The sequence below is a fragment of the Macaca mulatta genome, chromosome 20 (assembly GCF_049350105.2).
Source record: "Macaca mulatta isolate MMU2019108-1 chromosome 20, T2T-MMU8v2.0, whole genome shotgun sequence".
Classification (NCBI taxonomy): Eukaryota; Metazoa; Chordata; class Mammalia; order Primates; family Cercopithecidae; genus Macaca; species Macaca mulatta.
In genome coordinates, this window is record NC_133425.1 from 42,080,166 (window position 1) to 42,105,436 (window position 25,271).

A 25,271-nucleotide genomic window follows, 5' to 3' on the forward strand; every position below is an offset into this window, starting at 1 on the left:
TAGGAAAGTCTAACACAGCAGGCATCTCTCATCCAATCACAGCATCGTCCTAGCTGTGTCCTCCTGAGCTATCCCTAGCCCTGGCTCAGCATTTCCATCCACCTGTGAAGGATTCCCCACCACACCCCATTTAAGGACAGGTACTTTTTTGTAAGATACAATAAAAATTACTAAAAAAGGAGAACAGGGAATAGCAGACACACAAAACACAAAGCCAAATGTTTATTACATCCGATAGACATAAAATTACTGTCAAATTGCTATAAAAGGTTTTAAATGCCAAGTCAATTTTTAAATACTTATTTCACTACAGACAGCCAAGAGTATAACTTGCTTCAGTCCATGGGTCTATCTGAGTAGCCTGGAACTGCAGGCCAAAGCACTGGCCTCAGAAGGCTAAATAGGCTATTGGACTTGACGTTCCATGAGAATTCACACAACCCTCTGCAGAACTTGCCCATCTCCAATCCCTCAAAGCTCTTCTTCACTGCTCTCCTGGGCACACCCATACCATCTTCTGTAACTACGGGTCTGTCTTCACAGCAGACTAACATTCTTGAAGCTAGGGACTATGATCTTCTTCACCTTTAGATTTAGTGCCTAACTATATCTGGTACTGAGTTTTTGTTCAACAACAAAAAAATCTGTAAGTTAAGGATACCAGCAGCGCTTTGCTTTCACTTTTATTTACTTTTTTTGTTGGTTTATTATTTTTAAAATTGGGTTTATCTCAACCCAGAAAATGAGATAATTTACACACTGTACTGACATTATTTCACCTGCAAACCAACCTCTCCAATTCAGTTCAAATTCAAGTATTCTCATGTCTTTTCTACTATTCCAGTTGTATTTCACAAAACATGTAAATCATATGGCTATGTCAAGCCATAATCAGGTTTATACAGGGTAAACTAACACCTGCAAAGAACAGAAAGGGTTTGCTGGACTATGACATACCACAGAATGGCTTAAGATTTGATACATTTTAGTGGTACTAATTCTTGGGAAACATCTGTTCATGTAAACCCCAGCAAGGGCTAGTCATTAAGTGCTAGCAATGGGAGGGCAAATGGTGAGGGGTTAAGTGATGTAGTCATTTGAAAATGTCTATAAATTCTCCCTTCAAGAGGTGGAGCTTAATTCTCTTTACCCTTGAATATAGGCTAGACTTAGTGACTCCCCACTAACAGAATAAGGCAAAACTGAGAGTGTCACTTCCACAGGGAGGCCATTGAAAGGCACTGTGGTTTCCTTCTTGCTTTCGTACTCAGCCACCATGCTGTGAGGACACTCTATGGAAGGGCCCTCAAGGAGAAGAACTGGGGCCCCTGCCCTCAAGGAGAGGAACTGGGGCCTCTGCCTAACAGCCAGGTCAGTAAGCAGAGAAGTCAGCCCCAAAGTGTCAGATGACTGCAGCCCCAACCAGTATCTTGCTTGCAACCTTATACTCTTTGCCTTATACTCTTCGCCAGGACCACCAGCTAAGCTGCTCCCAAATTCCTGATCCAGAGACCTGTGAGATAAATATTTGCTGTTTTAAGACATTAAGTTGGCCGGGCGCGGTGGCTCAAGCCTGTAATCCCAGCACTTTGGGAGGCCGAGACGGGTGGATCACGAGGTCAGGAGATCGAGACCATCCTGGCTAACACGGTGAAACCCCGTCTCTACTAAAAAATACAAAAAACTAGCCGGGCGAGATGGCGGGCGCCTGTAGTCCCAGCTACTCAGGAGGATGAGGCAGGAGAATGGCGTAAACCCCGGAGGCGGAGCTTGCAGTGAGCTGAGATCCGGCCACTGCACTCCAGCCCGGGCGACACAGCGAGACTCCGTCTCAAAAAAAAAAAAAAAAAAAAAAAAAGACATTAAGTTTTGGGATGGTTTATTATATAGTAGGTAACTAGTATTGCTGGTGAGCCTTTGGGGGGTTTATGTGAATTCATCATGCCTTGGGAAAAGCAGGGTAAAGTTGAGGAAAGAAAAGGGGTATAAATGACTAAAAGAGTAGATGCTGCCTTGTTCAACAAGTGCTTAAAACCAGAGTTAAGTGAGCTCTGTGAATATATGAGAATGACTATTAAACTCTATAGCCACTCTATTAGTTCTTTTTATCAATTAAAGATAGTATGAAAAGAGAAAAAAAGCTCCAAAATTGTTAATAGCAACTTTATTGTTTCACTGGTGCAAAAAAAAAAAAAAAAAAAATCATAATTGTGATGCATTTCCTGCTAAATTTACAATGAAGGTGATACATAAATTATATAGATCACAAATTTTCTTTTATACTATTTAAAACCAAATTATATTGATAAATATGTCCAGAGGACAACATAGGTTCTTAATGGATGGCTGAGTCCAAATATGCAAAATATAACTTCTCGTTTTGACCATGGTGTTTTAAAATTCTCAAACATGCATTAATATATTCTAGTTTTAGGGAAAATCTTACACATGGCCTTATCTTGCAATTTAGGGAAAAGCCCAAGCTGAATTTCACATACAGTATTCCTTTCTTCTAAATTAATCTCAAATTGGACTAAAGAACAAAAGAGACAGACACTTTTGGGTTAGTACTCCCCAATAATGAAGAAAATACACAATCAACAATGAAACAAACAAAAAAAAAAAGGAGGAGAGCTTCATTAGTAGCCAAGATAAGTGCTTGTGGGGTTTTTTTTGTTTTGTTTTGTTTTGTTTTACAGATCACAGGAATTTTAAATAGCAGATCAGTCATGCTACTTGGGGTGATCAGACAGACTTGAACACTTACCAAGTGAATAATTTTATTAAGGTCCTGAAGGTGAGTGTCCGGAGGTGCTGGGTAAAACACATCACAGGTAAGAAACGGGAAACCTACCTCAGCATTTCTGAAAGGCACAATCTATGGAAGGAAAACCTAGCATAATAAAACCCTCACTGCATGTACATGGAAAGGAGTATGGTGAGCTGTTTCCTTTTTAAAGGATGAGACCTTCATAAATTGGCCCCTCGGATTCTGGTGATTCCCGCCGCAAGCGCAAATGCTCCAGTGTGTTATGAAAATGTTTGTTAATCTGCTCTGTTTCTTCACTGGATTCAAGATTCGGGAGGTCTTCTCGAATCTTTTGGATAAGCTGGTTTAAAACCTGAATTGTTACCTACAAAAGAATATGTACAAATTCATGATCAAGCACATACCACAAAAAATGAAAGACAATTTATTTTTATTTATTTTTTTGAGATAGAATCTCACTCTGTCGCCCAGGCTGGAGTGCAGTGGCGAGATCTCGGCTCACTGCAACCTCCGCCTCCCGGGTTCAAGCGAGTCTCCTGCCTCAGCCTCCCCAGTAGCAGGGATTATAGGCATGTACCACCAGGCCCAGCTAAACACAATTTAATAAAATTGCTTTGAGGAGCTTCTGCTACTCTCATCAATTACCTAAGTAATTATGAAAAAAGAAAGATGGGGATACGATTCCTAGTTTGAACATCTACTGACTATCAAAAAAACCCAAACAACCCTTTAAAACAAGCAAAATTGGCCCCAGTGCTGTGGCTCATCCCTATACTCCCAGCACTTTGGGAGGCTGCGGCGGGCAGATCACTTGAAGTCAGGAGTTTTAAGACCAGCCAGGTCAACATGGTGAAACCCCATCTCTACTAAAAATACAAAAATTAGCTGGGTGTGGTGCTGGGCACCTATAATACCAGCTACTCAGGAGACGGAGGCATGAGAATTGCTTGAACCCAGGAGGCAGAGGTTGCACAGAGCTGAGATTGCACCACTGCACTCCAGCCTGGGTGACAGAACGAGACTGTGAAAAAAAGGAAAATTTTATTTAACTTACAAATCTTGACCAAAACTGTATTGCTAAAAGGATACTGCATTTAGGAATTATCTTTTTTTTTTTTTTTTTGAGACAGAGTCTTGCTCTGTCGCCCAGGCTGGAGTGCAGTGGCATGATCTCAGCTCACTGCAAGCTCCACCTCCTGGGTTCATACCATTCTCCTGCCTTAGCCTCCCGAATAGCTGGGATTACAGGCGCCTGCTACCATGCCCAGCTAATTTTTTTTTTTTTTTTTTTTTTTTTTTTGAGACGGAGTCTCGCTCTGTCGCCCAGGCTGGAGTGCAGTGGCGCGATCTCGGCTCACTGCAAGCTCCGCCTCCCGGGTTCACGCCATTCTCCTGCCTCAGCCTCCCGAGTAGCTGGGACTACAGGCGCCCACAACCGCGCCCGGCTAATTTTTTGTATTTTTAGTAGAGACGGGGTTTCACCGTGGTCTCGATCTCCTGACCTTGTGATCCGCCCGCCTCGGCCTCCCAAAGTGCTGGGATTACAGGCGTGAGCCACCGCGCCCGGCCTGCCCAGCTAATTTTTGTATTTTTAGTAGAGATGGGATTTCACCATGTTGGCCACGCTGGTTTCGAACTCCTGACCTCAGGTGATCTGCCCGCCTTGGTCTCCCAAAGTGCTGGGATTACAGGCGTGAGCCACTGTGCCCGGCCTAGGAATTGTCTTAAACTAGAACATTATGACAAATTAGGCTATTACTTGACATCTGTAAATTATTTTATATTTTTCAAATGAACAGTGATTAAAGTATCAGAATGATAAACTTTTGTACATATCAAATTTCCTGAGTAGGAAGGGAAAATGTTAGTTTATTAACAACACTTTACTAATTCACTTACCGCATCATTTTCCTTTTCATAAAAATAGATATATCTGTTCAGAATTTCTATAAAAAGCTGCACTTGTAGAGAGGGGTCCATGCACTGATTTGCTATTTTTAGAGCTTTCTTTAGGCACTCCATTACCCTCTTGCCTCCGTGAAGCTAAAATAAAAGGGCAGGGGGACAGTGAAGAGATTAACGAAACGTCCCGTTTTCATACAAAGAAACACAACACTACCGTGCTCTTTCGTGTTCTAAAGGGACACAACAAATTTAAATCCTTTTCATTCTCCTTCTTCTTTTGAAGTATACAGCTGTATTTTTTTAAAAACAGGTAGTGGTTTGAACTTGCTATGTTACAATATCCTCAAAGCAGAGGCTTCACTACAGGATGAGACTCTTTTTTAACAAAACAAAGCAATTCTCTTCATCAGATTTCCAAGCACCCCAAATGTTTCACCTCCAGAACACAAGGCCATGGCAACCGATCCCTGTTATCGATCCTGTCTGCTATCATGCAGTCAGGAATGACCTTACCTCCTCCCCATTTTTGTCCGTGTTTCTGCCAGACCAGAAGAGGTGTGCACAGGTGCTCACAGCTCGGCCCTGATCGGGTTTCTTCAGAAGTTTGGATGCAGCAAGGGCACACTGAGTCCTCAGAGGTTCGTGATTCTCTTCACTGAAGCACTTCATCCTTTCAAAAGTGCCAATGATCAAGGTGATGGCAGCTAACTGTGCTTTGGAATCGCTGATTTCATCTTCATACAGAGAAAAGGCCTAGTGAACACAAAGCAGAAAGGACTTTCAAGAACCAACCATCCTCTAGTTGAGCATTTTCCAAAGTACTTCTCACCGAACCTCCATCCTGTGAGACTTCTGCAGCCTTCAAATCAGAAAATGCTGCACCCTCTCGAGAGCCACAGGACACAGCTGAGATGGTAAAAATGCTAAAAAGTTGCAATAAAGAAACTTCTTTCAACTTTGTTTAACCCGGGTTCCCAAACTGAATTTTGGGAATGGAATGCATTTCCCAAATTTCATGTTCCATGGAACACTTTTACCATGACCCACTTGGAAATCTTAGATTTCATCAGCAAATGATCAATACCAGTCAATTATGACAATAATATTAAGAGGTTCCATGATGGTGGGAAGGTGGTTGTTACATATTCAGTAAAAGAAGAGTAAATTCATGTCATTACCACCATGCCTGCAAACAAGCAACTGACTCAGTAGAGCTGACGTGACAACACAGAAAGAACAGATCATCACCTGGGACATGAATTCATATGCGACTGTTTCATGATTTTCAAAACCAATTTCCCCAGCAGCTAGTGCTCCTTGAAGAAAAAGTCTTAAGGGCAATTCTGCCAGCTCTGCTTTGATCAAAGCACTGATAGTCTGGTGGGCAAATGAAAAAATCTTCTGGCATTTCTTTTCCCATTTGTCATCCTAAAACAAGAAAAAACATTTTAAGTTACCTTAAGTTCAAAATTAACTTGTTCCATGATTCCATTTTATTTAAAACTTTTAATAGAACAAAATAGTGAACACGGTAAGTTGAGCGCAGTTTTCCTGTCATTTTCCTTCTCTGTTTCAGTTATAGGGCACACAAGTAAATCAAGCAGGATGTCTTCTCAAAACATCATTTGAAGTTAAACTGCTTTTGCAATGTTAACGTATTTGATATTTGTTTTTTCTTTTTGAGACAGTTTTGCTCTTGTTGCCCAGGCTAGAGTGCAGTGGCGCAATCTTAGCTCACTACAACCTCCGTCTCCTGGGTTCAAGTGATTCTCCTGCCTCAGCCTCCAGAGTAGCTGGGATTACAGTGCCTGCCACCACGCCCAGCTAATTTTATATTTTTAGTAGAGGCAGGGTTTCACCAAGTTGGCCAGGCTGGTAACTCCTGACCTCAAGTGATCCGCCCACCTCAGCCTCCCAAAGTGCTAGGATCACATGCATGAGTCACCGCACCCAATCTGTTTTTTCTTTCCTTTTTTTTTTTTAAGCTCTGTTACCCAGGCTGGAGTGCAGTGGTGTGATCACAGCTCATTGCAGCCTTGAACTCCTGGGTTCAAGTGATGCTCCCACCTCAGACTCCCGAATAGCTAGGACTACAGGCTCACATCATCATACCTGGCTAATTTTTATTTTTTTTATAGACACAGAGTCTCATTCTGTTGCCCAGGCTGATCTTGAACTACTGGCCCCGAGCAAACCTCCCGCCTCAGCCTCCCAAAGTGTTGGAATTACAAGCATGAGCCATTACAACTGGCTGATATTTGTTTTTTCTGATTCGTAAGTAACATTCCAAAATTGGAGAAAATTAGAAAAATACACAAAATCATCCACACATCATCCCTAAATCTACCATCCAGGGATGATCATTGGTAACATTCTGATGCTAAATGTCTTCCTTTCTTTCTACATAAATGTAACTGGAATTTTTGTGTGTGGTTTTCTTTTTTCTCTTTGGCACGATCTCGGCTCACTGCCACCACTGCCTCCTGGGTTCAAGCCATTATTCTGTCTCAGCCTTCTGAGTAGCTGAGATTACAAGTGTGCCACCACGCCCCCGCTAATTTTTGTATTTTTAGTAGAGAAGGGGTTTCACCTTATTGGCCAGGCTAGTCTTGAACTGCTGACCTCAAGTGATCCACCCACCTCGGCCTCCCAAAGTGCTAGGATTACTGGCCTAAACCACCGCATCTAGCCCTTATTTTCTTACTTGAGAGTTAAACAAAATCGATTCAAGTAATTTGTATCTAATTTTTCTTTTTTTTTTTTTTTTGAGACGACGTTTCACTCTTGCTTCCCAGGCTGGAGTGCGATGGCACGATCTCGGCTCACCACAACCTCCGCCTCCCAGGTTCAAGTGATTCTCCTGCCTCAGCCTACCGAATAGCTGGGATTACAGGCATGTGCCACCACACCCAGCTAATTTTGTATTTTTAGTAGAGACGGGGTTTCTCCATGTTGGTCAGGCTCATCTCAAACTCCCGACCTCAGGTGATCCGCCTGCCTCGGCCTCCCAAAGTGCTGGGATTACAGGCGTGAGCCACCGCGCCCAGCTCTAACTTTGAGTTCACTTATTTTATCCTAACAATTTTCCCGATACTAATTTAAAATCATTGTAATGACTAGAAAATATTACAGAGACTGGCTATGGCATAATTTATTTAACTATTCCCTTTTAGAAATAATCTCTAATATTACAATGAATGTTCTATATACACTAAGCTTTACTGAGACCCTAATTATTCCCTTAGTATAAATTCTTGGAATTCTACTTGTAGTAAAATTATTGGATATTTTAACACCCTACTTACATACTGCCAACTTCCTAGAAGTATTACAGTAATTCACACTGCCAACATTAGATGAGAATGAATTTTCATCACACCATCGCCATTGCTAAACCTTATTTTTCATTTCTCTTTGCCAATTTGATTTCTTAAAAGGTTCGCTGTTGTAATTACAAGCAAGGTTAAATATTTTATCATGATTGACTATCCAAATTTCTTCTTGTTAAAGCAATCAGTTCTTTTCATTTTTAAAAGATGGCAACAGGCAGGGCATGGTGGCTCATGCCTGTAATCCCAACACTTTGGGAGGCCAAGGAGTCAGGAGGATCACTTGAGCCCAAGAGTTTCAGACCAGTCTAGGCAACACAGTGAGACTCTGTCTCTACAAAAAATAAAAAATTAGCCAGTGTGGTGGCACATGCTTGTAGTACCAGCTACTCAGCAGGCTGAAGTGGGAGGATCACTTGAGCCTAAGAGTTCAAAGCTGCAGTGAGCTGTAATCACACCACTGTATCCCAGTCTGGGTGACAAAGACCTTGACTCCAAAAAAAAAAAAAAAAAGTGACATTGACAGTCACAGACCTTGGCGCAGTGTATGGCAACACAGTAAGTAATGGTAGTAAATAAGTAAAGGCTAGTTACTTTTATTTATTTGCCCTAAATCATTTTGATCCCAGAATTTTTTCATCTTATAACTGAAAGTTTGTATTCTTTGGCAACTAGTGTTCTAGTCTTTGCTTATACAAGTTCAACCATTTTTTAGTGACTGGGTCTCCCTCTGTCGCCCAGGCTAGAGCGCAAAAGAATAATCATAACTCACTACAGCCTCCAACTTCTGGGCTCAAACTGTCCTCCTGCCCTAGCCTCTTATTTTTGAGATGGAGTCTCACCTTGTCGCCCAGGCTGGAGTGCAGTGGCGCAATCTCGGCTTACTGCAACCTCTGCCTCCCGGGTTCAAGTTATTCTCCTGCCTCAGCTTCCCGAGTAGCTGGGATAACAGGCATGTACCCTCACGCCTGGCTAATTTTTGTATTTTTACTAGAGACGGGGTTTCACCATGTTGGCCAGGCTGGTCTCAAACTCCTGATCTCAGATGATCCACCCACCTTGGCCTCCCAAAGTGCTAGGATTACAAGTATGAGCCACCACACCCAGCCCTGCCCTAGCCTCTTGAGTAGGTAGGACTACAGGCATGTACCACCACACCTGGCTAATTTTTTAATTTTCTTTTCTTTTTTTTAGACGGAGTTTCACTCTTGCCCAGGCTGAAGTGCAATGGTGCGATCTTGGCTCACCGTAACCTCTGCATCCCAGGTTCAAGTGATTCTCCTGCCTCAGTCTCCCGAGTAGCTGGGACTATAGGCATGCGCCACCATGCCCAGCTAATTTTGTATTTTTAGTAGAGATGGGGTTTCTCCGTGTTGGTCAGGCTGGTCTCGAACTCTGACCTTAGGTGAACCGCCTGCCTTGCCCTCCCAAAGTGCTGGGATTACAGATGTGAGTCACCACAATCGGCCTTTTTATTTTTTAATAGAGATTGGGTCTTGCTATGTTACCCAGGCTGGGTGAATTCAACTTAAAAAACAATTCTACATATAAATGAAGTCATGCAGTATTTGCCTTTCCGTGTTTGGCTTATTTCACTTAGAATAATGTCCTCCAGATTAATCCCTATTGTCATAAATGGCAAGATTTTCTTCATTTCTATAGCCGAATATTATTCTACTATGTAGAGAATGTATGTACATATATATATACACACACACATACACGTATATACACACACATATATACAAAACACAATGTCTTTACTCATCTATCGATGGACACTAAGGTTGTTTCCGTATCTCAGCCATCGTGAATAATGCTGCAATGAACATGGGAGTGCAGGTATCTCTTTGAGATACTGATTTCCTTTCCTTTCAATACATAACCAGATGTGGGACTGCAGGGTCACATGGTAGTTCTAGTTTCAGTTTTTTGAGGAACCTCCATACCGTTTTCCATAATGGCTATACTAATTTATATTCCCACCAATAATAAACAGGGTTCCCATTTCTCTACATCCTTGCCAACACTTGATTTTCTGTCCTTTTGGTAACAGTTATTCTGACAGATATGCGGTAATATCTCATAGTGGTTCTGATTTGCATTTTCCTGATAAATGATGTCGAACATCTGTTCATATACCAGTTGGCCATCTGTATGTCTCCTTTGGAAAAATGTCTATTCAGATCCTTTGCTCATTTTTAAATCAAGTTATTCATTTGCTTGCTACTGAGTTGCATTCCATATATATTTTGGATACTGACCACTTTTCAGAAGTACAGTTTGCAAATATTCTCCCCCATTCCATTGGCTGTCTCTTCACTCTGCTGATTGTTTCCTTTGTTGTACAGAAGCTTTTTAGTTTAATAGACTCCCACTTGCTTATTTTTGCTTTGATTGCCTAGATTTTTGGTTTCACATCCAAAAAAATCACTGACCAATGACAAGGAGGTTTTTCCCTATGTTTTCTTCTAGGAGCTTTATGGTTTCAGGTCTTTAATCCATTTTGAGTTCATTATTATATATGGTACAAGATGAGAGTCCAATTCTATTCTTTTGCATGTGGATATCCAACTTTCCCAATACTATTTATTGAAGACACCATCCGTTTCCCCTTTGTGTATTCTTGGTGTCCTTATCAAAGATTAGTTTATTGCACATGTATGGGTTTATTTCTAGACTCTCTATTCTGTTCCGTTGGTCTATGTGTCTGTTTTTACGCCAGTACCATATTGGCACACTGTCTTAATTACTATGGCTTTTTAATGTAGGCTGGTTGCTATTTTTATTGTTATATTCACAAATTTCTATCCGTAAATGCTGGTAAAGAGTGAATGATAAGCTGGCCTAATACAAATTGGCCAAAAGTTGCTGTTTCATGCTGGTAGGTCTACTTAATACATCCTTTTTTCTCTATTATGAGAAAATCAAGTCCCTACTGAGGCCGGGTGTGGTGGCTCACACCTACAATCCTAGCACTTGGAGAGGCTGAGGCAGGAGGATCACTTGAGGCCACAAGTTCGAGACCAGCTGATCAACATGGCAAGACCCTGTCTCTACTAAAAATACAAAAATTAGCTGAGCATGGTGGTGCACACCTGTAATCCCAGCTACTTAGAAGGCTGACACACAAGAATCGCTTGAACCCAGGAGGTGGAGGTTGCAGTGAGCCAAGACTGAGCCACTGCACTCCAGCTGGGGGACAGAATGAGACCCTATCTCAAAACAAACAAACAAACAAAATTAAGTTACTGAGGTTGTTCCTTAACATTAACCTGACTGTCCAACTTTCAGGTACATGAGCTTGAGGTATTTTCTTCAAAACTACACCGTGAAGACTCAAGCCATGATTCTGGTTTGAGGAAGAAAAAAGCTCATAAAAAGTTGCCCACAACTCATGATATTATGCAATTATATGCCTTTAGAGAGAAATGACTGCAATGCTAGACCCTCTCCTTAGGTTTTAAAGCTAACCTGAATTAGAACTTAGGAAAGAGTTTCAGCATAAATTCACACTGCTTTAATCTTGCATTTCTAAGTGCTTTTTATGTGATCCCTCATTTAGTATGTGATCCACCAACATCACCATTAGGAACACTTAGCACAGGATAAGTAACAAATACAGAGTTGCCAAAAATGGGATTTTATTATACCACTGTCTATTTTTGTATGTTTGAAATTTTTTATAACATAAAACAAACACACACACACTCAGAGTGATGAAAAAGGAAAAAAGTGCCTAAATATTTAAAAGTAAACTCACCACTTTAGAATTCTCTTTGTATCGAAAAGCCAGCTGGTAAGCTGCAAATACCAATGGTGGCAATGTGAAGCGAATCCGCTGATTTCCACCAGCTCCAAAATGTTTTCGTGCTGTGTTCAAAATCTGACCCAAAAGCATTAAAGAAAAAAAATTTCCAAACTATGATTAATCATTTGTGAAATAAATGTGGGCTCTAATCATCATTGCTAACATTTTGTGAATATATACAATGTACCATAGTTTATGGCAGGCAATTTATATATTTCTTATCTCCTCAAGTTGTCACAACAATTCAGAGACAGATACAATTCCATTTCACAAATGGGGAAGTATGAGTTTCAGAGAGGTTGTATAACCTGCCCAAGATAGTGAGTTAGAAGCAAAGATATATTTAAATATATTTTCATATACACACATGCAAAGTATGCTGCATTGATAAAGAATGTAGGCTCTGGCCAGATGTGGTGACTCATGTGTGTAATCCCAGCACTTTGGGAGGCCAAAGGTGGACAGATAAGTTGAGGTCAGTAGTTCGAGACCAGCCTGGCCAACATAGGTAAACCCCGTCTCTACTGAAAATACAAAAATTGGCTGGGCATGGTGGCGTACACCTGTAATCTCAGCTACTCGGGAGGCTGAGGCAGGAGAATTGCTTGAACCCAGGAGATGGAGGTTGCAGTAGTCTGGGATCATGCCACTGCACTCCAGCCTGGGTGACAGAGCAAGATTCCATCTCAAAAAAAAAAGAGAAAAAAAGAAGGCTGTGAAGACACTCAGAGACTCACATTTAAAAGTAAATCCTAATACTTGTTACATGTGTGGCTTTGGGCAAATTATTTACCTTCTCTTAGCCACAAGTTTCTGTAAACTCCCAGGGTTGTTGGGAAGATCAAGTGACCAAGTGAGGTTTCACCACTACTTAGCACAAGGCATACGCTCAGTAATATTAACTATTACTATGATACAAAACAACTATATGCATATTACTGGTACATCATACCTCCTCATTCCAAAAAATATTAAGACCGAAAAGGCTAATATACTTTAAAAGAGCTACTTGTGAAATATTCCATGAATTCTGTGTTTTTCTTGGATTTTTTTTCTGAAATGGTACAACATATAGCCAATTCAGAAAAATTACAAGAAAAAGAGTTTATAAAATGTTTTTAATATGTGTGACACAATGACATTCAGATTTTGTGAAATTCCTGATATGGCAGATGAATAAGAGAATGCATTTTCCCTCGGGCAGTCAGAGCTAATGACCCTATTATTAAAGATCGTTATACATGGGAATAACCAATCAGCCACATGCAGAAGGCATACTTTTTTTTGAGACAGAGTTTCACTCTTGTTGCCCAGGCTGGCGTGCAATGGCGTGATATCCACTCACTGCAACCTCCACCTCCCAGGTTCAAGTGATTCTCCTGCCTCAGTCTCCCAAGCAGGTGGGATTACAGGTGCCTACCACCATGCCTGGCTAGTTTTTTGTATTTTTAGTAAAGATGGGGTTTCACTGTGTTGGCCACGCTGGTCTTGAACTCCAGATCTCAGGTGATCCATCCACCTCAGTCTCCCAAAGTGCTAGGATTATAGGTGCGAGCCACCATGCCCAGCGGGAAGGCATACTTTCTAACTACTACATTTGGTATGCAATAGAAAATGAAAACACACAGACACACACAATCTCACACACAAACTTAAGGGAAACAGTTAAAATACTCAGTCACTCTGTACAGATGACATAGCTCACAGAGCACAATACCACAGTCCTGGAATGTTTGCTACTAAGCCAAGAGAAAGACCATCACACTATCAACAGCAGTCAGCCTCTTATTTCACACTGATTATGAAGAAGTACAGGAGTGTCAACTACAATGAAGAAAGTCAACAGAAAGAGATAAAACAGTCAGGACATCCTCAAGCAAATGTCTTTTTCATCATAGCAGCCTAACAGCCTTATGCATCCAAGAATGGTTAAACTACTTTGCCCAAACAATAATTAAGCAGCCAACCGTGCTAACCCTTCACTAAAATAAATTCTCTATCTAGTATCGATCACTGATACCCCTACTCAGGCAACATGCTTTATCCATTTCACAAAGTTTCCCTGTGGACTAATAATAAAGAGAACCTCATGTGATTGTTCTTTATCAGAAAAAAAAAAGTTAAGAAAAAGGCAAAATGAATTTTAAAACCTCTCATCAAAAAACAAAAACGCACATTTTCAATGTGACAAATATAATTTATACTTGCAAATTTGGAAAAGTAAAATTAAATGTAAGAATTGTATTTCTTATAAAGTTTATTATAAGCAATACATAGTTCAGAAAAAAATCAACATGGAATACTTATGGGCACTCAAGTAAAAGAAGAGACTTTTTTGTAATTCTCAGAGAGTCTTCAAAAGAAATCAGAGCAACTGAATTGTTACTCACATGCTCCAGAAATTTACAATTATGTTTATATATAAAGTAAAAGCCCACAGATGCTATGAATCTCTTTTTTTTTTTTGAGACAGAGTCTCGCTCTGCTGCCCAGACTGGAGTGCAGTGGCGCAATCTCAGCTCACTGCAACCTCCGCCTCCCGGGTTCAAGTCAATCTTTGATTCAGTTGCAATTCCTTCAAAACCGTCTAAGACCAGAAGGTGAATTAAACCATTTTAAGCACTTCAACATGTGATTTCACTAGGAGCTGATACAGGGATATACTAATAGTAAACTCATACCAAGTACTGCTGGTCAGGGTCCTCAGAGCGCAGTAGATGAATGAAGCGGCCCACAAGGCTCTGCTCATCAGCAAAGTCTTCTGGATCAGGGTCCTCTACAGGCTGATCTGGCTGATCTTGAATCAATGTGGATACCAAATTCATGATGGAATCCACCTGTAACATGTGAGGCATAAGAAACCCACTGACGTGAAACCATTGGCATATAAAGCCACTGTCAAAAGTGTTTCCAGTTATAAAATTACAATACAGTATCAACAAGATATTCCTTTTTTTGGATAGAAAGTCGATACACATGTATGCCATACACACATATACAGACAAAAGTCTGGACAGATATGCACAAAATGTTAATTTACAGTGGTTATTCTCTATCTGGTGGAATTATAAATGTTTTATGATTCTTTATACATCTCCAATTTTCTAATTTATATAATGAATAAGTTACTTGTACATTTTCTTTAGTATTGAATTACCCTCCCCTCCCATCTCAGGTATCTAGGTCCATAGTCTAAAATTGTAACACTGTTTCCCTAAAATAGCATGTAGGTATTCTCTTACCTGGTCTTGAGAGACAATTTCTGTATTATAATCCAGAACGTTACTAAGCACATAACAACTCATGCTCTTTCTGGACTCATAGTCAAAGTACTCAAAGAGTGGGTGAAAATGTTTTAATTTCAAGACTGTTAAAATATTGTTGTAAGTGTCAACTGGTATTTTCAAAAGTCTGGTGAGTTCCTTTGAAACTGCACTACTGGTAGCAATACTACAAAAAGAAAAACAGAAGTCTTAATGAACAAAATTAACTTTCTCTATACACAAATAGCACTTGTTCTGTAAGAATTTGAAATTTTTCATTACACATTAAAGGAAATGGGTCAGGTGAATCATACCACCACAGAAGACTGTAACAACCTCCTTTCAAGAGGATAAAAAATGCCTATCTAAACATAAATATATATATTCATCTATTATTTTTCTGTTGATACAAAACTAGAAACAGTTTCCAACTCATGAACAGACGGTATAGCTGGAGTTAAGATGACTGTCTAGAATTCGATGACATTTCTAAGGGAAGTATTTTAAGTGGTACTTTGGTTCCCAGGGGGCAGCCAACAAGTATTGTATATTCACGATGAAAATAAATAGGAAAAAAAATCCATGCAAAACCAGCAATTTGACACAATAGAAAAATATATAAACTATTTCTTCTGTATCAGATGTTGGTGATTAAGGAAAAGCAGGCTGACTGACTTAGGTAGTGGTTAGTAAAAGCATTCTGTAGATACTGAGGCATATTGGGGCATTTATTACAACCTCTTTAGAGTTTGTTATTTCCAATGATTTTGTCTATTTTTACTTTAAAATTCACTTGGGGAGAAAGACATAGATACATCATTTAGTTTTTTTATTTAAATTTTTTTAATTTTTAATTTTATTTTTTATTAGAGACAGGATCTCGCTCTGTTGCCCAGGCTGTTCTCAAACTCCTGGGCTCAAGTGATTCTCCCAACTCAGCCTCCTGAATAGCTGGGATGACAGGTGCAAGCCACCACACCTGGCACATCATTTAATTTTCACTCATACTTATTCCATATCTGAACTTGTTTTCCGTTCGCACACACACAAAACCAAAATGACCAAAAGAAAAGGGTAACACAAACGGAGGAAAAAAAGAGTAAATTTTCTTGATGCAGGTAAACCACTAGAAGGGAGATAGAAAGGAGGAACATGACATGAGGTAAAATTCTCAAGAATATGGGCGGGGGAGGCAGGCCTGGCTTGAACCAAGTCCAGAGCAGTGGGGAATGGGGCAGGAAGGGAACTGCGGGGGAAGGTAACAGGATCCGAGCTGCCCACAGTGGCCACTACAGGACGCCACAGGTCTAGGACAGAACAGCTGAGGAGGCTTCAAGTTGGAAACAGGACTGTTCATACTTCCTTGAAGGTATCAAAATCAAAGCTCAAAATAGAAAAGATATTTAAACCAATTTAATTCTGCACCTTAAATATACATACACCCTTCATTTTTCACCATGTGCTCATTCGTAGGAAAACACCTCTTATGGAAATAAATACTGCCTGAGAAAGTTTCCTTACCAGTTTAGGAACTCATTCACATACAGCAAGCTCGTCCAACCCGCAGCCCACAGGCTGCATGCAGCCCAGCATGGCTTTGAATGCAGCCCAACACAAATTTGTAAGCCTTCTTAAAACATTATCAGTTTTTTGCAAGTTTTTTTAAAGCTCATCAGCTATTGTTAGTGATAGTGTATTTTATGTGTGGCCCAAGAAAATGTTTCTTCCAATGTGGCCCAGGGAAGCCAAAAGACTGGATGCCCCTGATACACAGAAAGAGATCCAAATTGGAGTCACTGGTCCCTGAAGACTTCATATGGTCCATAGGTACCACAATTTCATTAATATACACAACCAAGTAATTGGTCACCACTTTCTACCCCTAGTAGTGCTAAGCATGACAATCTTAATGCATGATTAAAACAAGACAAATGCCAGCATTTCAAAAAACAATTGAGAAAGAAAAGCAAATCTAGGAAAAAAGTGTCTTTATGAGGATTTTTACAAAAATGTAACTGACTTACTGTTCAAGGTTGAGCTTATTGAATATCTCCACTGTTGTTTCTAGAACTTTATCAACATAGTCCACACGATCAGGGTAACATTTCATGGCAAGATTAATGAGAGAGACTTGTAAAGATACAACATCCTCTGAAGGCATGTCTTGTCTAGACTGGAATGTTTAGAAAACCATACAATTTATTTTAAACAATTGTAAAAGGAAGGCAGAGAAGTTTCAAAATTTTGAGAACTTAGGAGAAATGCTACACAAACCTGTATCACTGTAGCCACCTGCTGTGAAAATATATCAAAAAGTTTAATATCCGCTGGGATTCCAGGTCCATCTTCACGGTGAGCAAATAAAGCTAATCTAAAAAAAAAAACAAAACGCCTTTATTTTAAAAGATACAGGGTTTGGGTAGTGAGATCATGGATGACATCTTATTCTTTATTGCTTTTCTATATTTTGTATGAGCCCAAAAGGCTTGTTTTTTTAGACAGAGTCTCACTCTGTCAGCTAGGCTGGAGTGCAGTTGTGTACTCTCAGCTCAATGAAACCTCCACCTGCTGGGCTCAAGCTATCCTCCTCCCACCTAGGCCTCCTGAGTAGCTGGGGCTAACAGCATGTGCAACCACGCCCAGCTAATTTTTGTGCTTTCTGTAGTGATAGGGTTTCACTATGTTGCCCAGGGTGGTACTAACCTGGACTCCAGCAAGCCTCCCTCCTTGGCCTCCCAAAGTGCTGGGATTACAGATGTGAGCCACTGCACCCGGCCTTCTCAATTCATTTTTAACTAAACAGTTTTGCCAGTGCAACCTTTTTTCTTCAGCATTCTTATTTCATACCATACTAAGTAGATTTTCAACAAGATAATTCTCTCAAACTCTTTGAAGCATAATTAAGTAGATATGGACAGAAATGCATTAAAGTGACAAATGTATTCAACAACCATGATTCAAATAAATAATCTTTAAAAAATAAAAGTACATAGACTATTTTAAGATACTGCATTTTTACTAAAGTTTGAAATACAACTAAGTCTAAAATTCATAAAATTAACTTTTATTTCCCTCATCTTAAATTACTCAAAATAATGTCTGTTTCATTATCATTATCTGTTTGTCACAGTCACAACTACATCCACATTTTGTTACGCCCAGAAGCATCACTACTGACAGAGATGGGTAAGTGACATTACAGGCAACACAGGAAAATCCAGTTACTAGCTTCCTTTAAGAGGGGGCCCAATCAGTATGGGATTTTTGCTGCCCAGGATTGAGCTGATAATTTGGAAAATTTTGTAATCTGAATTCTCAGACTTTAAAATGAATAACTTAGTTTTTCAAAAAACATACAAAAGGTATCTGCAGAAATAAATCTTCACTTAGGTTTCTGGTTTCATGACAATGCTTACAAGTAGTAGGACAGACATTCTGTACTACTACACAACATGGCTGCAAAAAAGTCACCCATTGGCCAAACACAGTGGCTCACATCTGTAATCCCAGCACTTCAGGAAGCGGAGGCAGGCTGATCATTTGAGCTTAGGAGTTTGAGACCAGCCTGGCCAACCTGGCAAAACCCCATCTCTACTAAAAATACAAAAATTAGCCGGGCATGGTGGTGCATGTCTGTAATCCCAGCTACTCGGGAAGCTGAGACACTAGAACCCCTTGAACCCAGGAGTTGGAAGTTGCAGTGAGCCAAGATAGCACCACTGCACTCTAGCTTGGGTGACGGAGTGGGACTCTGTCTAAAAAAAAAAAAAAAAACTAAGAAAATAAAACTTAAAGTGGATGTACTAAACATATTTGATACTTAAAATTTTTTCTTTAAGAAAATGTGGGCTGGGCGCGGTGGCTCAAGCCTGTAATCCCAGCACTTTGGGAGGCCAAGACGGGTGGATCACGAGGTCAGGAGATCGAGACCATCCTGGCTAACATGGTGAAACCCCATCTCTACTAAAAAATACAGAAAACTAGCCGGGCGAGGTGGCGGGCGCCTGTAGTCCCAGCTACTCGGGAGGCTGAGGCAGGAGAATGTGGCGTGAACCTGGGAGGCGGAGCATGCAGTGAGCTGAGATCCGGCCACTGCACTCCAGCCTGGGAGACAGAGAGAGACTCCGTCTCAAAAAAAAAAAAAAAAAAAAAAAAGAAAACGTGATGATAGAGTGATTACTTGAACATTTCCAATCATCTGTATCTTATGGCTACTCTAAACCAAATGAGTTCCCACTGCAAGATACTTACATCACAGGAAAAAACAAATTTTGTTCTTCAATATGATCTCTGGATTTGTACAATTTAAAACAAAAGTCTGCACAACGTCTTTAAATGTCAATTAAACACACAGAATAAATATCTTATCTTCATGTCTCCTGCACATTTAAGTTAAGCCTCTTTCGTGTCTAACCAAGGCAAGTACCTAGTACTCATACTCACAAAGCTACACTATTTATAGTATAATTAAATTAAGATCATTGGTATGATAAAGATGTAACAGAGACAAATAATTCAAAAAATGTTTAAAATTCATTATTGTCAAGTCCGAGCATGTATCCTCCAGTGTTGGAAGGTCTTACCTATCAATTAAAGCAATGATTATGTTTTTCACATTTACATTCTGGTGTAACTCAGCACAGGCCCGAAGAAAAGGATTCAAAGTCTGGAGGTGAAATTCATCAGGGAAAACCTGAAAATCAAATGATCAATACAAGTAAAAGTATTTCACATAATATTCTGAACTAATATGGTAAAGTTCACATTTGTGGGGAAAAAAACACTGTAATCTGGTCGGGCGCGGTGGCTCAAGCCTGTAATCCCAGCACTTTGGGAGGCCGAGACGGGCGGATCACGAGGTCAGGAGATCGAGACCATCCTGGCTGACACGGTGAAACCCCGTCTCTATTAAGAAATACAAAAAAAACTAGCCGGGCGAGGTGGCGGGCGCCTGTAGTCCCAGCTACTCGGGAGGCTGAGGCCGGAGAATGGCGTGAACCCAGGAGGCGGAGCTTGCAGTGAGCTGAGATCCGGCCACTGCACTCCAGCCTGGGTGACAGAGCGAGACTCCGTCTCAAAAAAAAAAAAAAAAAAAAAAAAAAAAAACACTGTAATCTTATACAACTAAATTTGAACACATTACTTCTGAACCTCTCTACTAAACATAAGCTCAGACAGAAATATTCCAATAAACAAAGTGCACCTACAATTAAACTAAAGCTACAGAGACCAAGAAAACTCAGATGACTCATTCCTACAGTTTGGAGGAAAACAAACCACATTGATACAAAGACCAAGTTATAAGTCGGAAACAGAAAATCCCTGTTTTTAAATTGTTTTTAGAAGAAGCAAGATTACATGAAAAAAAATTTTTTTTTAATTATTTTAAGTTTTTATAGAAATGGCATCTTGCTATGTTGCCCAGGCTGGTTTTGAACTCCTGGCCTCAAGAGATCCTCCCACCTTGAACTCAGAAAGTGCTGGGATTACAGGTGTGAGTCACCACACCCAGCAAGGAAAATTCTTTATTCAGGAAAGCTTATTTCCTATTCCTTCAAAATTTTTTCAAAACAAACTTAACGAAAGATAAAATAGGTCATTTTTAAAAAATGACATGTTCCCACCTACCTGAATAATACACTCCATGAGATATTCTTGAGCCAAAGCATCCCTACAGTTTACAACTTGCTCCAATATGCCAGTCAAAACAATCTAAAAGAGAAAAAAACACACATAAGGGTTAAAATCTGTTTTCAAACTCTTAAGCTATTCCTCTAGCAACACATTTGAACTACTAACTTGAAAATCATATTTGAGATTTTTCTCACCAAGACTTCACTTCTAATCTTTAAAAGCTATTTTCTTTTTGAGACAAGGTCTTGTTCTGTTGCCCAGGCTGGAGTGCAGCGGGACACTCTCCACTCAATGCAACGTCCACCTCCTGGGCTCAAGCCATCCTCCCACCTCAAGCCTCCTGAGTAGCTGGGACTACAGGTACATTCCGCCATGCCCAGCTAATTTTGGTAATTTTTGTAGAGATGGGGTCTCTCTATGGTGCTCAGGCTTGTCTCGAACTCCTGGACTCAAGTGATCCATCTGCCTTGGCCTCTCAAAAGTGAGTTTTTTTCTCCATGGCTTGTGCTTTTTTGTGTATCCTCAGAAATCTTTGTCTAATCCTAGGTCATAAAGATTTCCTCTGTGTTTTCTTCTAATAGTTTTAGGTTCTATATTTAGGTCTCTGATAGATTTTGTTTTTTCTGTACGGTATAAGGGATGAGGGTCAAGGTTCAGGGTTTTTTGTTGTTTGCATATAAACATCAAATTGTTCCAGAATCACTTGCTGAAAAGGTTGCCTTTGTACTTTTATCAAAAATAACTGCTCATAAATATCTGGGTCTATTATGGATTGTCTAGTGAGAGATCGGTAAACTGAGCTGCTGCTTGTTTTTACAAATAAAGTTTTACTGGAACACAGCCATGCCCATTCACTTCCATATTGTCTGTGGCTGCTTTTGCAACATATCTGCAGTGTTAGTAGTTGTAGACCAGGGGTGTCCAATCGTTTGGTTTGAAGAAGAATTAGAAGAATTGTCTTGGGCCATACATAAAATACACTAATAACAGAAGATGAGCTTTTGAAAAAAAAAAAAAGCAAAAAATCTCATGTTTTAAAGTTTACAAACTTGTGTTGGGCCACGTTCCAAGCTGCCCTGGGCCGCAGGTTGGATAAGCTTGTTGTAAGGCATACGTCTTGCAAAGCCAAAAACCATTTATTATTTGGTCCCTCACAGGTAAAGTTTGCCATTCCCTGTTTTATTCTCCTCCATTGATTTGTGTGTCTATCCTTTTCACCAATACCACACAGGCTCTCACTGTAGCTTTAGAGTAAATCATGAATTCAGATAGTCTGGGTCTTTCAACTTGTTCTTCCTTTTCAAATTTGTTGTAGCTGTTCCAGGTTCTTTGTTTCCTCATATAAACTTCAGAATCAGCTTCTTAATTTCTACAAAAGTCTGCTAGGATTTTGTCTGAGATTACATTGGATCTATAGATCAATTTTTTTTTAATGCTATCTTGACAATATTAAGTCTTCCAATCCACAAACATTGCATATATATCTTTCCATTTAAGTCTTCTTCAATAAAAGCCATTTTAAGATGTTTTTCAATGTACTATTACATAACAAAAATATTCTGATTTTAAAAATCAGATTTCATTTTATCTCAGAACATAAGAAGAGGTAACAAAAAGATATAAACCTGTTTGTAACGTTCCACATTTACACCTTCCAACTGACTGAGGCGCACCAAATTTGTTCCCACTAAAATTCTCAGTTCTTGTCTTTCTCGTTCTCTTTTTTCTCTATCTCGGCTATGTCCCTGATGCTGCATTCGCACCCAGAGTTTGTTCATTTCTGCAAAGTTGAGTAGTACAAAATCCATGGAATCACTGATGTCACCAGTTGTTTCTTCGCTGCAAAGAAACAGAAAAGTCTTTACACAGTATTTACAGAACCAACTTACTACTATCCCTCTCCTTTGTGCATTTCCTACTTATCTCTGTAGTACACCAATGCTTTATGAAAAACCACTTTCAACTTCATTGGCTTAGTGTTAAATTTCAAAGGGAACAGACTCTAGGGTAAAAAGTACCATGAAAAGGACACTATAAATTTAAAGGGCAAATTACTTTCCCCAACTCTGTATCTGGAGTTGGGCCAACTGGACTTGCTCTTATGGCAAATTCCTTAATTCAAAAGGCTAGAAGGATGGACATGGGGGCTCATGTCTGTAATCTGTGCTTTGGGAGGCCAAAGCAGGAAGATCGCTTTAGGCCAGGAGTTTAAAACTTGCCTGGGCAACATAATGAGACCCCATCCCTACAAACCAAAAACAAAAACAAAACGCTAAAAATTTCAACACTTATGGTGTATTGCTAACTACATCATTTTACTGTTGAATATTTTGTTTTTAATTGGAATGTAAGTTTTGTGAGGGAAGAGACCATGGATTTCCTGCTTTATTTTTCTACGTCTCCTAGGATGGAGACTTCGGCAGCTTTCAAAAATTTTTATTGATTGCCTAACTAAATGCTCAAAATGGACAGTCAAAACATAATAAAGCAAATAACTTCATCGATTTCTCTACACTGTTAATTTTTTATCTTTTCTGTACTGTTTAAAAAGAAATTGATGCAGATATATTAAAAACCATTGAATTGTACATCTCAGAAATAAATGATTTTTTTTTTAAAAAAACAAAATCTGTTGGAGCAAACTGGAAAAAGATTAAAAATTTTAAAAAGAAAATAAATGAATAAACTTTTTTAAAAAGGAATGAAGTTCTTTAATCTGAGGACCTGTCATGTGAACAGCTTACCCCACTGAAGACCACAGTTGGCTGACCATCTGCCCCTGCTGTGGGATAAAAGTACAGTAGACTTTGATGCTAGAATACTGATTACACAAGAGAAACGAGTGTCTCTGAATGGCTTTTATTATTTCTCTTCTGGAGTTAATAGGTAACTTGTAACAGATAACTCAAATCACTTATATTCCAAGGTAACTAGCAGTCTATAAATTATAAAAACTGATAGACATTAAAGGAAAAATTATGAAATCCAGCGGGCTCACACTTTATTATTTCATTACAAATTTAATTTCCAAATATAACCCTCTTAAAAAAAATTGTATTTTCAAAGAATATTTAATGTAGTGCAAAAATGCTCAATTACATTAACTGAAAAAAGCAGGTCCTAAAAATCCAAAGATAAAATTTGCATAAGAGGACATTGTAGAGCATGCTACATATACTGAGGAGTTCTATATTACAAAGAAAATCTCTATACAAATGCTACCTAAATGGCTGACTGGGTGGAAGAATTATTCATACCTACTTTCTGTACATGTTTCCACGCTTTTATACATTCTACAATGAAAAAAAATGCTGCAACAAAATCAAGAAAGTAAGTCACTTACTCTGTTGGCTCTCCTTCATCAGGTAAGATGTTTCTGGTACACTGAAGAAGGTAATTTCGAAGAAACAGACCCCTCAAGGGATGCTGCACACCACGGCACATTTCTACCAAATCTTTCAAAATATCCTTCCTGGACTGAGGAAATGACTTGACATATACAACTCCAACTGTGATCAAAAGGTAACTAGGAGAAGTATGAAGAAATGCTGATTATAAATAAAATATTGAAATCAAGAACTTATTTCCAAACACACTGAACAAAATATTAAAGATAGGAACCATGTTGTTTTCTCCTGCATGACAAGGAAAATATCTGATTTAAAATATAACCACTGATCTCTAAAAATACATACACACACACACTTATACTGTACATACACAACATAGATATTACCTTTAAACATATTAGGAAGAGAACAATTATATTAATTTTTCTAACAGTCAAGACATTAAACAAAATAGCAAGCATGTACATTTTTTCTATTTCTAAAATTCCTCAAATATCTACATAAAACGTAAATCTAGTTACTCTAAAAACAAGTAAGAGAGTATCTACCAAAATGTTAATCTCTATTTGTTAAGAAATTACCCTTAAAACTTTTTCTTAAGCTGATAATCATAAAGGACATAACATAAAGTGGGAAATACAGACACAAAAGTCCTCTGATTTGTTATTACTTACAGCCTTGGGATAATGTTTCCAGCATACTGTACAAGTTCATAGAGATCTGCCACTTTCCTTCCTTTAGCAAACTCATCTGTCAGGTAGACCTCCAAGTAGTGCAGTTCATCAGAAATGGCCATATCTTTTAATTATGATTAAGGACTAAAAATAAAGATAAGTCAACCTAAGCAAAACTTTGAAACTTGGTGGAGTCATTGAAACTTGGTGGAGTCATTATTAACTACTGGGCAGGTATCTTAAGTTTTAGTCTTTTAAGAGAGTGTTCAAGTGAAGGCAGAATTTTAGTTGGGCTTTTCTTACTTTAAAATAAGGGTTTTGGCCGGGCGCGGTGGCTCAAGCCTGTAATCCCAGCACTTTGGGAGGCCGAGACGGGCGGATCACAAGGTCAGGAGATCAAAACCATCCTGGCTAACGCAGTGAAACCCGCCTCTACTAAAAAATACAAAACAACTAGCTGGGCGAGGTGGCGGGCGCCTGTAGTCCCAGCTACTCCGGAGGCTGAGGCAGGAGAATGGTGTAAACCTGGGAGGTG

General features: G+C 39.4%; 1 protein-coding gene across 3 annotated transcripts in view; it reads right to left on the reverse strand.

Annotated features, from left to right (window-relative positions):
* Positions 1-2,149: 2,149 nt before the first annotated feature.
* VPS35 (VPS35 retromer complex component) overlaps positions 2,150-25,271 on the reverse strand; it is a 32,044-nt gene continuing 8,922 nt past the window's right edge. For 2 of the 3 annotated variants that reach the window (XM_015126074.3, XM_015126073.3), the window contains exons 4-17: positions 24,737-24,860; positions 24,056-24,238; positions 22,338-22,551; positions 20,707-20,790; positions 19,662-19,771; positions 17,353-17,449; positions 17,103-17,251; positions 15,058-15,265; positions 14,497-14,652; positions 11,768-11,890; positions 5,924-6,103; positions 5,189-5,428; positions 4,670-4,813; positions 2,150-3,134 (exon numbers count right to left, since the gene is read on the reverse strand). In XM_015126074.3, the coding sequence (XP_014981560.1) occupies positions 2,955-3,134; positions 4,670-4,813; positions 5,189-5,428; positions 5,924-6,103; positions 11,768-11,890; positions 14,497-14,652; positions 15,058-15,265; positions 17,103-17,251; positions 17,353-17,449; positions 19,662-19,771; positions 20,707-20,790; positions 22,338-22,551; positions 24,056-24,238; positions 24,737-24,860 (2,192 nt within the window). In that variant the 3' untranslated portion in view covers positions 2,150-2,954. Of the gene's footprint in view, positions 3,135-4,669; positions 4,814-5,188; positions 5,429-5,923; positions 6,104-11,767; positions 11,891-14,496; positions 14,653-15,057; positions 15,266-17,102; positions 17,252-17,352; positions 17,450-19,661; positions 19,772-20,706; positions 20,791-22,337; positions 22,552-24,055; positions 24,239-24,736; positions 24,881-25,271 lie in introns of all 3 variants that reach the window. The other variant, XM_077987192.1, reaches the window with a different exon arrangement.